Consider the following 15320-nt stretch of genomic DNA (forward strand, 5'->3'; position numbering starts at 1 on the left):
GGCTGGAGACATGAACAGACATTTCTCCAAAGAAGATATATTGATGGCCAATAGGCACATGAAAAGATGCTCATCATCGCTGATCATCAGGGAAATGCAAATCAAAACTACACTAAGATATCACCTTACACCCGTTAGAATGACAAAAATATCTAAGACTAATAGTAACAAATGTTGGAGAGGTTGCGGAGAAAAAGGAACCCTCATACACTGCTGGTGGGAATGCAAACTGGTGCAGCCACTATGGAAAACAGTATGGAGATTCCTCAAAAAATTAAAAATAGAACTACCATACGATCCAGCCATCCCACTACTGGGTATTTATCCAAAGAGCCTGAAGTCAGCAATCCCAAAAGTCCTATGCACCCCAATGTTTATTACAGCACTGTCTACAGTAGCCAAGACGTGGAAGCAACCTAAGTGTCCAGCAACAGACGAATGTATAAAGAAGATGTGGTACATATATACAATGGAATACTACTCAGCTGCAAAACAGAACAAAATCATTCCATTTGCAATAACATGGATGGACCTTGAGAGAATTATGTTAAGTGAAATGAGCCAGCGAGAGAAGGACAATCTGTGTATGACTCCACTCATATGAGGAATTTAAAATTATGGACTAAGAACAGTTTAGTGGATACCAGGGGAAAGGTGGGGTGGGGGGTGGGTACAAAGGGTGAAATGGTGCACCTACAACATGACTGACAAACATTAATGTACAACTGAAATTTCACAAGATTGTAACCTATCAATAACTCAATTAAAAAAAAAAAAGAATGCTGTCCCAATATTTGCTGTTTTTCCCCCAAAGAAATCAACACTTTCAAGAAATGCTTTCTTTTGTCCAAATTGACAAACTCTCATGTGACATTCAAAACTAATATAAAATGTGGTTGATACTTATCGCCAAATTTCCAATTATTGCCAAAAAACAAAATGAGTATGCAACCTAGTTGAGCAGAAACCATTTCTTTAAAGGAGACTCAGTATTAAAGCCTCATAAAGGCAGAAGTTTAAAATTGTACAGAAAATAATGCCAAATTTTAAAAGTTCATATATGTAATGAAAACTGTAAGAATGTCTTGCACATTTTATGCACTATCGCATTTACAAAGTTCAACAAAAATACAAAAGAGACTATCTTTGTAACAAATTTGTGTTGATCTGAGTATTGATTACATTTTGCAAGATTACCAAATCCCTTATTGTGTTAAAACCCATTGATATCAGTGCTTTCGTGCATTGCCTTGTGTTAGTTTCTTAGTTCATCCATTCAGGAAGCATTTATTACGATCTGCTGTGCGTCGTGGAAGACACAGTGATGTGTAAGAGTTGGCCAGTGCTCAAGGTGCTCAACGTGGGAGAGTAAGATGAACATAAATTACTCTGCCACACGGCACAGAGAGAAAACCTTGCGTGTGAGGAAAACATCCAGAGCTATGGCGGCTGGAAGGTTGAGGGGTTCAGCTCAAGATGCGGGCGTCAGAGGCAGTTCCTGAGGAGCTGGTGTTCGGAGCAGGTGTGACTGGATGCTTGGCGTTTGGTGTGCAGAGGCAGAAGTATGAGCAGAGGTCTTAGGGCGGGAAACGGCAGCCACGTTCATGGATTCTTTGGAGTGGAAGCCGCAAAGAAATGTCTTAAATTCTGTTTTCTCTTGAGTTCAGAGCCAGTTTTCTTAAGAATTCTTAACCAGGCAGCAGGTAACTGCTCCTTGTTCTGTTTGACAAAAATCTAATTCTTGTGGAATCAAAGCGCGGTATGGTGGACAGAGCCCTGGCTTTTCTCCTGACTTGACCGTGGGTCAGCTCTGTGACCTGGGCGGACGCTTCTCCTTTCTGGAGCTTGTCCTCATTAGCTGTAAAGTCAGGGTAGTGTTCTGATCAGTGCTTCTCAAACTGTGTGTGGTGAAGGTATTTTTTTTTTCTCAGTCTGTCACTGACATTTCTAGGAAAATGGTCATGTGCTTAGATGTAAGAAATCTCAAATCGCTGTGAAGGTTTGTAAGCTCTCGCGCTTGAGTTCTGCGTTCACCTCGTCCAGAGCAGGTGGCTGTTGGTGGGCTGGCGTGTTTGCGGACCGCACCTTGAGGAGAACTGTTGTAGGCGATCTATAAGGGTGCACCAGCTTTCAAAGGCTCTGAGTTGACTCCAGTTCCAAGAGAGGAGTATATGACACCTATGGTCGTGTGTGCGTAGTGAGGAGTAGGTAAAGGGAAAAAATGGTTCTCACTCCCACACTTACTTATTTGTTTCATTATTTTATTTGTATCTCCTTTGCTCTTCTATGTCCCTTCTTCTCTCATTTTTTTTTCCAAAATGGGAATGGCATCATTTTTTTCAAAATAGAAATGCCATCTTTTTTGATATTATTAAAAAATGTTCTTTTAAAAATTCAGGTAGATTACATTTATAAGTAATATTTTAATTCAAATAAAAATATATAAACAAAAAAGTGATAATGATCCATCCATCCCATCATTTTGAGATCACTATTAGCATTTTGGTATCTATCTTCCTAGGCATTTTTACAAATATATAGAAACATATATTAATGCAAGTATTTTTTTAATTAATGTTATGATAGATTACAGCCTTGTGAGATTTCAGTTGTACATTATTGTTAGTCTTGTTGTGGGTACTCCACTTCCCCCTTTGTGCCCTCCCCCCACCCCCCTTTTCCCTGGTAACCACCGATCAGTTCTCCTTGTCAATATGTTATCTTTCACCTATGAGTGGGATCATATATAGTTCGTCTTTCTCTGTCTGGCTTATTTCGCTTAGCATAATACCCTCGAGGTCTATCCATGTTGCTGCGAATGGACCAATTTTGTCCTTTTTTATGGCTGAGTAGTATTCCATTGTGTATATATACCATATTTTCTTTATCCAATCATCAGTTTCTGGGCATTTAGGTTGGTTCTACGTCTTGGCTATTGTAAATAATGCTGTGATGAACATAGGGGTGCAAAGGACTCTTGGGATTTCTGATTTCAGGTTCTTAGGATAGATAGCCAGTAGTGGGATGACTGGGTCATAAGGTATTTCTATTTTTAACTTTTTGAGATATCTCCATACTGTTTTTCCATAGTGGCTGTACTAGTTTGCATTCCCACCAAGAGTGTATGAGGGTTCCTTTTTCTCCACAACCTCTCCAACATTTGTCGCTCTTGGTTTTGGATGTTTTTGCCAATCTAACCGGTATAAGGTGACATCTTAGTGTAGTTTTGATTTGCATTTCCTTTATGATTAGCGATGATGAACATCTTTTCATGTGTCTATTGGCCATACTTATATCTTCTTTTGAGAAATGTCTGTTCATGTCCTCTGCCCATTTTTTGATCGGGTTGTTTGTTTTTTTGTTGTTAAGCTGTGTGAGTTCTTTGTATATTATGGAGATTAAGCCTTTGTCGGATAAGTGGCTTGTAAATATTTTTTCCCAATTAGTGGGCTGTTTTTTTGTTTCAATCCTGTTTTCCCTTGCCTTGAAGAAGCTCTTTAGTCTGATGAAATCCCATTTGTTTATTTTGTCTATTGTTTCCCTCAACTGAGGAGTTATAGTGTCCGAAAAGATTCTTTTGAAACTGATGTCAAAGAGTGTATTGCCTATATTTTCTTCTAGAAGACTTATTGTTTCAGGACTAATCTTAAGGTCTTTGATCCATTTTGAGTTTATTTTGGTGTGTGGTGAAAAAGAATGGTCAATTTTCAATCTTTTGCACGTGGCTGTCCAGTTTTCCCAGCACCATTTGTTGAAGAGACATTCTTTTCTCCATTGTAGGCCCTCCGCTCCTTTGTCGAAAATTAGCTGTCCATAGATGTGTGGTTTTATCTCTGGGCTTTCAATTCTGTTCCATTGATCTGTGGACCAGTTTTTGTACCAGTACCATGCTGTTTTGATCACTGTAGCTTTGTAGTATGTTTTGAAATCGGGGATTGTGATTCCTCCGGCTTTGTTTTTCTTTCTCAGGATTGCTTTAGCAATTCTCGGTCTTTTGCTGCCCCATATGAATTTTAGGATTCTTTGTTCAATTTCTGAAAAGAATGCCCTTGGGATTCTGATTGGGATAGCATTGAATCTGTAGATTGCTTTAGGTAGTATGGACATTTTAACTATGTTTATTCTTCCAATCCATGTGCATGGAATGTCTTTCCATCTCTTTATGTCATCGTCAATTTCTTTCAAGAAAGTCCTGTAGTTTTCATTGTATAAATCCTTCACTTCCTTGGTTAAATTTATCCCAAGGTATTTTATTCTTTTCGTTGCGATTGTGAATGGGATTGAGTTCTTGAGTTCTTTTTCTGTTAGTTCATTGTTAATGTATAGAAATGCTACTGATTTATGTATGTTGATTTTATACCCTGCTACTTTGCTGTAGTTGTTGATTGTTTCTAATAGTTTTTCTGTGGATTCTTTGGGGTTTTCTATATATAAGATCATGTCGTCTGCAAACAGCGAGAGTTTTACTTCTTCATTACCTATTTGGATTCCTTTTATTTCTTTTTCCTGCTGAATTGCTCCGGCCAAAACCTCAATACAAGTATTTTTTAAATGGAACTTTTCTTAGAAAAATGCAATTTTTGCAAAAATACTCTCTTAGAACCTGCTTCTCTTCCTCATTTAGCAAAATAACATGGACAGCTTTCCATGTCAATAAATACAGATTTCTGTCATTTTTTTGTTTCATATTCCATTATATGGCTCTTTCCTTTATGTTTTAGTGTTGATCTAATGAGAATCATTTTTCTCAATTATTGTTTCATTTCAATGCTTCCTTTCTTACCTTCCATCAAGCCTTACCTCATACCACTCCAAAGTGAGTAATATTCCCGTGAATTAAGTCTTAAAACTCTGAGAAGATGGATTAAGTATTTCTCCTATTCAAAATCTTCATATACTGTATGATGTGAACATCAGTATGACTGTGTTTGACAAACATTTATTGTGCTCCTGAAATGTTCTTGGTATTGTGATAGATCTGAGGTGGATCGTGTGTCAGATGTGTCAGTGTAAAACAGGGCCCAGGGTCCTCCAGGAGTCTGTGGTCTAGTGGCGAGAGAGCCACAGAAAGTGGTCTCTGCCTGTGCCCTGGGGACAGCTGGAGCCGCCATGGCCCGGGGCATTTACAGTGGAGGGTAGAGCTTAAGCTTCAGGCCCTCATTTGCATTGGCCCTTTGTAAATAAATTTTTATTATTGCACGCATTTTATTTTCATAGTTTTATATTCTCTTTCATCTGAACCTATCAGCTCTTCCCCTGAACTATAAGCTTTAGGCCCTGCAAAAATCTGGGACGTGCCCCACTGTCATTATTCTCTTTCCTCCTGGCTAAAGATCTACAATAAGTTATCGATACTTGATCTTTATTTTTTCACCTCCCAGGCACCCTTCAAATCAATGTAACCTTGACTCTTTCCATTACTAGAATTACTCTCACTAAGATTAATCACCTCCATGTTGATAAATATAACGGGGCCTTTTTGATTTTCACTTTGCCTGACTTAACAGCAACTCCGTGTCTATGGCCTCTGTAACAGACGCCCCCCCCCCCCCCCCACCTCCTGGTTTCCTTTAGTTCTTCAGGGCTTCACCCAGGCCCAATTTACCTCTCACCACCCGCTTAACAGACAACACCAGCTCCCAGGCCAACTGTGGGATACATAGGCACGTCATGGAACCTGAGTCTGATCTATCCACCAGGCAGCCCTTTGCCTTGTGGGACCACCACTTGCAGTGGCTCTGTCCTTTGAGGGCTTTACTGCTAAGGAAGAAATTAGATCATGACTGAAAACATTGACGATCAGACCTCTGCAGAGTAAATGATATGAGAGATGAAAAGTAAACTGAGTCTTGACTGTTCATATTTCTTTGAAGTTAGAACCTTGTAAACTAATGATTTGGTTTTACTTTTGAAATTGCCATCTCTGTAACTTCCACATGAAATCATTGCTACAGCTAGTATAGCTGTTGGTCCACAAGATTCATTCTGGTGGAATTCATTGATTTTCAATGGCAAATAGGTATTCAGTTGGAAGAGGATAACAGCCCACATTCTCTGCTTAAAGGAGAGTGGTGGAGGAGAAAGATAAGCAAGCAGGGCAGGGCCGTGAGTGTGAGGAGTGCGTGGGTGCTGGTGAGCACTCTCAACAAGCACCCACCTGGGACACACGGGGGAGTCTCCCTGAGGAGATGAGTGGAGCTGAGCCTTAAAGGAGAAGTGAGAGCGGGGAAGAAGATGAGGAAGGGGGTGGCAGACAGAGGGAGTTCCGTGGAGAGAGGCGGTTCGCACATCCAAGGAGATGCAGGCTGCCTGCATTCACAAAGTACCAGGGCAGTCAGTTGCCACAGTGAAGAGGACAGAATGTGGTGTGTTAGAAAGGCACTGCTCATGTGGGGCGTGGGCGAGGACTCTGAGCCAGCAGTGGGGAGGCCCCTGGAGGCTGGCACTCCATGTGCTTACATGATTTGTCTCCAGCAGGGCACAGCATCCTGGGAGGAGAAGAGGAAAAAGGAAAGTCTTGAATCAAACCAGGTTTTAAGTTTCTCTTGGTGAGAGAAGCAAACTGACAAGAAGGCACGTCAGGGACTTGGAAGTCCTGATGTGGATGTGCTTAAAGTGGTAGGATGCTTCTAGGCTGGAGAAAAGTAAAGATTTAAAGGTATTAATTAGGAGAAGAGGGATGAGAGCCAAAGGATTGGAAAGTTCTAATGAGAACAAGGAACAGGTATAATGGACGTAAAGAATGTATTGATCATGGGAAGTGCTCAATTTCCTAAATTGTTCTGTTCTAAACTTATGGTTACTTAAGTAGGATGCAAGATACTTTCTCACATTTAATTTGAAAAAAATGTCAAGTTATATGGGCATTTGTCTTTATGAGTTTAACTATTTTAGCATTGTATAGGTCTTTTAGATATGCTGGAGATTATTAATGTATGGGTAGATGAAAACCAAGTTTTGAAATAAAATCTGATTGTATATGCTTAAATTTTTATTTCGTTACATCACTTTTAGATTGTCTTTTGTTTGTGAAAGCAAGGGGAGAGAAGGAGTTTCAGGGGAGGTTTCTTTTCTTTTTCATAGAAAAGACTTGAGCGTGTTTACATATGTTTGAAAGTCCTAAGCTTTAGGAGAGTGTTTCATTTTACAGAAATAAGTCTTGAATTATTGAAAAGAAATTGTTTTTTCTTCCTAGCAGACTACATTGCCAATAACCTCATCCATGACCTGTAATTTATAAATACTTGGGGAGTTGTATGTGAGGGGATGAATATTTGAGGGAATGAATACTTTGTTCTTTGAATTAAATATGACGTTATTTTATATTATTGAAGATATAAATAAGATATCAACCTATGTTAAGAAATTTTAATTCAGTTGTATGGTAAATTTTTATCAAAAGTTGTCTGTGTTTGCTAACTACCCTGTATATCTAAATGAGCCATACGCATATGCTGGCAGTGGACTCAACGCAGACTCAGTGTTCATACAAAAACCCTAGCACTTAGGCAAAACACAAAATAAATGTAAAAAGAAACCTAAGAATGTCATAGCTTGGAGATATTTCTTTGTTTTAAAGGGTGAGTTTGTGTCTAAGAAAGTAGACTATTGAACAGATGTTAGGTATTTTGGGAGATTTTAATAGTGCCTTTATTATAGAAGTTGAAAAAAAGCCAGTTTACCTTTTTTTCTCTGAAATAGTTCAGGTCCAACCATTATAGAGTAGGACTAATGTGGGAAAGAGCCTTTTTGTAGATTCTCTTCTCCTCCTCTTCCACCCCTGTTAAGCTTTTATGTTTAAGACCTGACCTTCCACATAAAGAAAATATTTGGTTTTTAAGTTGTTTGTATAAGCAAAGGTTATGCTGCACTTGTAAATGTCAGTGCTGTTTGAGTATTTCATGAGAAGGCCTGATTCCTCAAGGTGTTGGAGGGCAGGCTTTGAACCCTGTCCTTACAAAACAACTTGGTCTTCTTTCCTATTGAATCAACTCTCAGGTAGCAATCAGTTTGAACCTAGCTTTTAGGAAGGTAGGAACAGTAAGTCTTCAGAGTTACATAGTAACATTAATTTAAAAAATTAACATTTAGTTATATTCAGCTTTGAAGGAATATAACTTATTCTTTTAAACTCATCTTGTTCTAGCGCATAAAATCTGGCAGAGATGGCAGTGGGGGTTCCCGCAGCAAAAGAGAGGGGAGTGCTGGCAGTGGTAAGTATTTCCTGTTACCTTGAAATGCTGGATGTGACAGGTTCTAGTACATGGGCTTCTAGAAACATCTTGAAATAATCCAGAGGTGTTCTTTATCTGTTTGTTTGTTTTATACACAGTAAAACCTCACTTATTCTAATTAATTTTGTAAACAGTCGGTCTGATATGTAAATTGAGTGTTTGTAAATGTTAGTAGATTTTAGTTCTTAAATAACCATACCTAATTCTGATAATTGATTAATAAACAAGTTCAGGTTGGATAAATTATCATTGATGTCCATACTAATGAGGTTTTACTATGTGTTTTAAAAATTTACATTTTAAGGAAGTACCATGAGAAGTAAGATGGTCTTATAGAATGCTAACAGTTCTGAATCTTTAGTCCCGCTTTTAGTGTAGAAATAGTGCCAGTCTGGGAAGTAGGAGACATGGTTCTAGTCCTAGGCTTGATCATGATACCGTATGTCTTTGGACCAACACATAAATGCTGTACGCTTTAGGTGATTTCTAAAGTTCTTTGCATCTCTAAATTTCTTGACTCTGTGACTGCTTGTGATGTCATTACTTAATAAGGAGATTTGTTAAATTTTCCTTCCCTTTTTCCCATCAACAAAATCTGCCTTCTTTCTCTGCTTCAGCAGAGTAGTGTAAGTTAAACTTAGTAGAAATTTTGAGCTTTTAAAGCAATTGATTGGAAAAGTAAATGTTAAATTGAGATCTATAAATACATCTACATACTCTCACTTCCATACTTAGCACTGTCATGCATATATGACCCGGTCCATGTAACTGCCCAGCTGCATTCTGTTACATCTGTGATCTAGGAGTCAGGACCAAAAAAAAAAGTAACCCTTAGTTTAGGCAGGGCTTTCATTCATTCACAAACACTTACTGGATGCATCCTAGGTGCCAGGCAAACACTGTGCGAAGTACCAAGGACGTGTCCCTCTGATCAAGGAAATTAGAATCTAGTTGGAAAGATACACAAGTTTCTAATGCTGCCGAGAGTACTGCCATGATAGAGAACTGCACATGTGTTTTCTAAGTTTCCTAGGGATAGAAACTTTCACTGGGTCAAAGATGCTTTCTTGAATTCAGAGCTCTGCTTTGCTAAATATCATCAATGGCATCTAGTTCTAATGAGACGGTTTGATTCTCCAAGGATCAGTCCAGCTTCTCCAGCTGAACCTCACAATCCTGGCCTATTTACCCTTATGTCACAGGAGCCATTACCCAGAGCTTGAGAAATTAGTAGAAGCATTGACACTGAGTCTAAAGAGTGCCAAGGGCAGTCTGCCACATTGAGGAGTTTTCAAGGACAAGATTTCCTATCTCATGAGCCTTCCATGGTCGTGATAGACACTGATGTCTCCATGTTGTCCCCCAGCCCTTTGATATCGCCCCCACTTCTGCCCTCTCCTCTCCAGCTCCTGTTTTATTGTAGGCATTTGATTGTTGGGTTGGATTTAGCTGGGTCCTGAGTCTGAGAGTCTGTCCCAGCATTCTCTGTAAGCCAGAGCCAGCTCTACAGGCCACAGCCTTTCTCCAGCACCTCTGGGGCAGTGTGCTGTGCAATTCAGGGTTTTTTGGAGTTTAGAAAAGTCATGTGGTACATTAGCCATATATCACGTAATACCCATGGGGAACACCTCATTGTCAAAGAGTATTAATTCAGTGAAGCATGACTATTCACACTAGAGATAAATGATGTCTAAAAATAGCTTTAGGTCAAGTCAGATTTTGTGCTCAAAAAGTATACACATTGCCACCTGAAAACTTGGCTTTCAGGGCTCTTTGGAATTTGGAATTGTAGATGAGGGATCATGGACCTGGATGTACCAAAAATATTCTTAATGGCCAAGAAGTCAGCAGACAAGGCATTGTGCATCAGTTAAAAGAAAATCTGGAAGTCTCACTGGACCGACTTGCTGCTGCTTACTGGTCCTTACTCTTAGGAGGCAGGCAGTCTGTGATATGAGCTCTTGAAATTGTGTCCCTTTAAGGAGTAATTGTCTTGAGTAACCCCAGGGAAGTATTATTTGTTAAAATTCTAGAACCAGATTCACCATCCTCTAAGGATCCTACACTTCAGAGTAACCAACCAGGTCCTCCCCAAAACACCAACAACCTTAGGTTAAGTCCTCAGAGCCTTCCCTGGTAATTCATAAACTGATGAATGTCTCCAGTGCTAACCCCTAAACCCGAGCTTACTAACGCCTGAAGCTGAGTTACCCGGACGTCTTCACTTTGGAAGTCTGCTGCAGAAGCGTCAGGACCCCTAATGAGACGCTAGGGCGCGCCCAGAGAACTGTCAACTAGGTTGGTGCCGAGCCACAGCCAGAGGACAGTGTCCAGAGTCCACCCCGGGAAGTCTCCTCAGGTGGCTCTAACATCTGCCGCTCAGAAACGTCGGAAGGAAGGGTCGAGGTGTGCCTGCGGCCAGAGCGGGGGCGCTCCCCCTGGGCCGGGCCTCCTCCACAGAGGAACGCTGGTGGGTGAGGAGAAGGTGCGGCTACCCTGGATCTGGTACCTGTGTGCAGGCAGGGAGAAGCCTTTCTGCTAACAATTCCCCTCTTAGTCCTGGCCTTCCCCCACTGCTGCTTTTTCTTTTTCCTTTCTGATAAATTTTCCTTTCTCTGATCCAGTCCATTTCAGTCCAACACAAAGTAGTCAGTTCTAGTGCACAGATAAGCTTTATTCTCACACGAGGGAATTTTGGAGTAGAAACTGCATTATTGAAGCATTTTTTTTTTGTAAAGATTGGCACCTGGGCTAACAACTGTTGCCAATCTTCCTTTTTTTCTTTTTTTTTAAGATTGGCACCTGGGCTAACAACTGTTGCCAATCTTCCTTTTTTTCTTTTTTTAAGGATTGGCACCTGGGCTAACAACTGTTGCCAATCTTTTTTTTTTTTTTCTGCTTTATCTCCCCAAACCCCTCCTGTACACAGTTGTATATCTTAGTTGCAGTTCCTTCTAGTTGTGGGATGTGGGACACCGCCTCAACGTGGCCTGACAAGTGGTGCCATGTCCGCGCCCAGGATCCGAACCCCGGGCCGCCGCAGCGGAGCGTGCGAACTTAACCACTCGGCCACGGAGCCGGCCCCAATTGAAGCATTTTTACAAGCTGGGTTTCGTGTTGCTCAGTTCTCTTGCCACAGGTTCAAAGCAGTGCACAGTTCCTTGCCGGGGTACTTGCTTGCTTGCTTTTTCCCTAGCATTTGCCTCTTTGTTCCTTACTTCCTAACACCATGAGTTACATAGCATCCCAGACTTCTTCGTTTCGCCCTGCAGCCCAGGTTTGAATGCCTCTTTCAGTGACCTCACTGGTCCTAGCCTGACACTTTGTCAAGATCCGTGTTTTCTGCCTTCTTTCTCCAGTTCTCGGCACAGGCCACAGTGCAAGGCTGTCCCTGGCCTTGAGGTCAGAAATAAAGTATGCTGTGGCTACCTCTCTTGCTTTCTCATTCCTTTTGCCTTGTGGGGCACTTCCCAGAGCACCCTGTAGCACCCTGTGGATGCACCCCATCCTTACCCAGCGGCTCCCCTCCCCACACACCACTAGCACCAGTCAGTCGTGGGCAGTGGTCACTCACCCATTCATCGTGCCCCTCTCAGGAACTCCCCGGACAGACATACATGTAAAGGCAGCTCAGTCTCATCCATCTTCCCCTCTAACCTGTAAAAGCTAGAGATGCACATTTACATCTCAACATGGAGATATCTGGCCCTTCTGTCTGGATTCACAGCTAGGATAGGAGAAAGGGACAGTTTTTTGTATGCATCCAAATGAGGCCAGCCTTAAGCTAGTTTAAGTTTAATATGTTAAAATAAATGCAGTGCCTATAATATTAAAATATTGCCTGAGAGAGAAGACCATAGGGAACTTATACACCAAAATTATGAGTTTCTTTTTCTTTTCTTTTTTTTTTGGTGAGGAAGATTGGCCCTGAGCTAACACCTGTTGCCAGTATTCCTCTATTTTGTATGTGGGTGACCACCACAGCATGGCTGCTGACAAGTGGTATAGGTCCATGCCCAAGAACTGAACCCAGGCCGCTGAAGTGAAGTGCACTGAACTTAACCACTAGGCCATGGGGCTGGCCCCAGAATTATCAGTTTCTTTAAAATAAGTATTTTTGAAATGCTTGAGGGCCCTTGAAAATTGTTCTTTTTTCGTGGATCAGACTAGTCTCATTGCAGCCTTAGTTTTGCTCTTAATTTGTTTAATAAACCTCAGCTCCCTTCCTCTTCAGTGGTTCTCAAATTTTAGCATGTATCAGAATCACCTCGAAGCTTGTTAAAACAGACTGCCGAACTCCACCTTCAGCGCTTCTGAATCAGTCTGATGGGCCCATGGATTTGCATTTCTGATAAGGTCCCAGCTGTTGCTGGTGCTGCTGGTCCTGGGACCACACTTTGAGGACCACTGCTGTATCTTGAATGAGAAAATACAAGGTTAAATGTGATATAGTGTATATAAAAATGTCCCTGCTATTACCACCGCATTCAGATTCACAGTATGTGGCGGTCATCCTGCCTCACGCCCTGGCTCTGTGACTCCCAAGTGTGTTACTCTGAGAGGTGGTTTGAGCATTACATGTACAGCCCATGGAAGGGGATCAGCACAATGCCTGGCACACACTGGATGCTGAGTAAATGGTAGCTGTTTTTATTATTATTTAATACAAAATACATTAAAAAGCAATAGTGCTTAGTTTAGAATTTTGAATAGCCATTCCAGGATTTTCACTACAGTCATGCACCACATGCACCGCATAACAATGTTTTTTGGCCCATGACGGACAGCGTCTACAATGATGGTCCCATAAGTTTAGTAACATCCAGCCTAGGTGTGCAGTAGGCTGTACCATCTGGATTTGTTAAGTGCACTCTGTGATGTTCACACAACGACGTAATCGCCTAACGATGCGTTTCTCAGCATATCCGTAGCATTAAGTGATGCAGGACTGTAATTTATTGTTTTTACAGAATTAATTTAAAATGAAATGAACTTGTCTTAACCACTTGAAGTAAAAACTCATTACTTTTTTAAATGCAAATTTTGGGTTAAGATTTTAGCAGCTCGGTGCCAAAATGTCAGTCAATTCAGAAGACAAATTAAACCAAGTCACACTGAAAATCAACTTCCATGATTAGATCTATATTCTACGAGTTCAAAGTCTTGATAGTCAACATTATATAGTCCACGTGGATAAACTAGATAAGGGGAATAACCATGTTCCTTCCTAGTGTGTTGGCTGCATTTAAAGGCCAGGAAATCTACAGAACACATCTGCTTCTCATGTGTATCTGTCCTCAAGAAACAAGAATGCCTTCTTGTACAGCATCTTCTCTTTTAGCATGAATAGTGGCATTTGGTGACTTATTTTGAGTACTGTGTTTTAAGATTTCATTTTAAAATTGTATTTTGTTTACTCTGTGTGATACTTAATGGTTTGCTGCATTTTTAGTTGTTTTTTTTTTTTCCTGAGGGAGATTGGCCCTGAGCTGACATCTGTGCCAGTCTTCCTCTATTTTGTATGTGGGATGCTGCCACAGCACAGCTTGATGAGTGGTGTGTAGGTCTGAGCCTAGGATCTGAACTTGCAAACTCCTGGCCACCAAAGCGGAGTGTGCAAACTTAACCGCTGTGCAACGGGGCTGGCCCCTAGTTTAATTTTTATTATGTCTTGGGTGTGAAATTTTCCTATGAAAACATATCTCTTAATTCTCTACTAAAAATAATTTTATAATGAAAATGAGTAGGACAATATGACTCGGTGAACAGAAATTCACTTTAAGGTCAACTTTTTGAGGAACATGTGTTTTATAAAGCACATTGTAACCGTATTTTCTTTTATTTTAAAAAAGCAAAGTTTTATTTTAAGATAATGGTCCAAGCGTGAGCAACTTCTTTGCCTAGAATGCCTTTTCCCATTTTTGCTGAGCCTCACTGGTGTAACAAGCAGCGAGTGAACAGCTCCTGCTTAGTGCCCACCACACGGGAGGAGTTAAAAGGTTGCTGTCCAAGGAGGTGAGGTAGAAAATGCACGTGTGAATTCTCCTAAACTCAAAGAATCAAATCAACAAAACGCAGCTGATCTCCTGGGAGAAAGGGAGTGAGTGTGTATAGGGCAAAAAAACCCTTGAGAAGCCAGAGGAACTGAAGTCTCCTATTTCTTAAAAGTATCACTCCTATCAGCTTCAGTCCCAATGAAGCGCCCTCTTCATCTAAGAAATCTAGAGAGTGATTGTGCTGGATATTCAGCTGTCTAAGTACTTTGAAGCTTGTATATACCACAAAGGGAGCTTTATTAGTCATAAATATTAGGAGATAGTTAACAGCACTGGCTGTAGCACTGAAGTATTCTCTTTGTCACGAATCCTGAAGAAAATTGTCTCTGTTAGTCTAGCCTGCTGGTCTAACGCTATTGTGTCGCCTGTTTTCTGGTGTAGTGATTCTCTAAGCCCGTGGGGGTGGCGGGGGGAATCAGCAGACTTCCTCGGTAAAGGGCCAGATAGTACAGGCCGTATCCACTCTTGCCACTGTGCTGCAAAGGCAGACAGTGTGTCAGTGAATGGGTGCGGCTGGGCTCTCTAAAGCTTCATCTTTGGACACTGAAATTTATTATGTCATATGAATTTCATGTGTCGCACAATATTCTTTTGCTTTTTCCCCCCAACCATTTAAGAATATATAAATCATTCTTATGTTGCTAAATGTACAAGAAGAGGGATGGGCCAGGTTTGGCCCACAGACTGTAGTGTGTGAATTCCTAGTCTAAGCCAAACTCTCCGTAGATATTCTTGGTAATGACAAGTGGGGGCCTAGGAATTACCCTTTTGATCAAAGCACCGGTTACAGCTATCTAATCCAAAAATAGAGCTTCTACAGTAAGATTCTATATCACTCTAACTTCCTTTTAAGACTGTCTTAGCTGTTTACATTTCAGCCACCTCCGCATGTGTCACATACATAGTAACAGAATATGAGATTTTGTCTTCAACGGACCATGCTCCTTTCCTCTGGCCCTTAGCCTATTGCCCTGCATTTGAGGTTGTTGAAATTAATTCCTCAGTCCCAGTGTACATTCAACATCCAGTG

General features: G+C 40.9%; 1 protein-coding gene across 5 annotated transcripts in view; it reads left to right on the top strand.

The window, feature by feature from the left end:
- IFT88 (intraflagellar transport 88) overlaps positions 1-15320 on the top strand; it is a 135562-nt gene that overhangs the window by 105083 nt on the left and 15159 nt on the right. For all 5 annotated transcript variants that reach the window (XM_070577828.1, XM_070577831.1, XM_070577830.1 and 2 more), the window contains one exon: positions 8147-8213. In XM_070577828.1, coding sequence (XP_070433929.1) covers positions 8147-8213 — 67 coding nt within the window. The remainder of the gene's footprint in view (positions 1-8146; positions 8214-15320) is intronic.

The sequence above is a fragment of the Equus przewalskii genome, chromosome 16 (genome assembly GCF_037783145.1).
Source record: "Equus przewalskii isolate Varuska chromosome 16, EquPr2, whole genome shotgun sequence".
In the NCBI taxonomy this organism is placed as follows: Eukaryota; Metazoa; Chordata; class Mammalia; order Perissodactyla; family Equidae; genus Equus; species Equus przewalskii.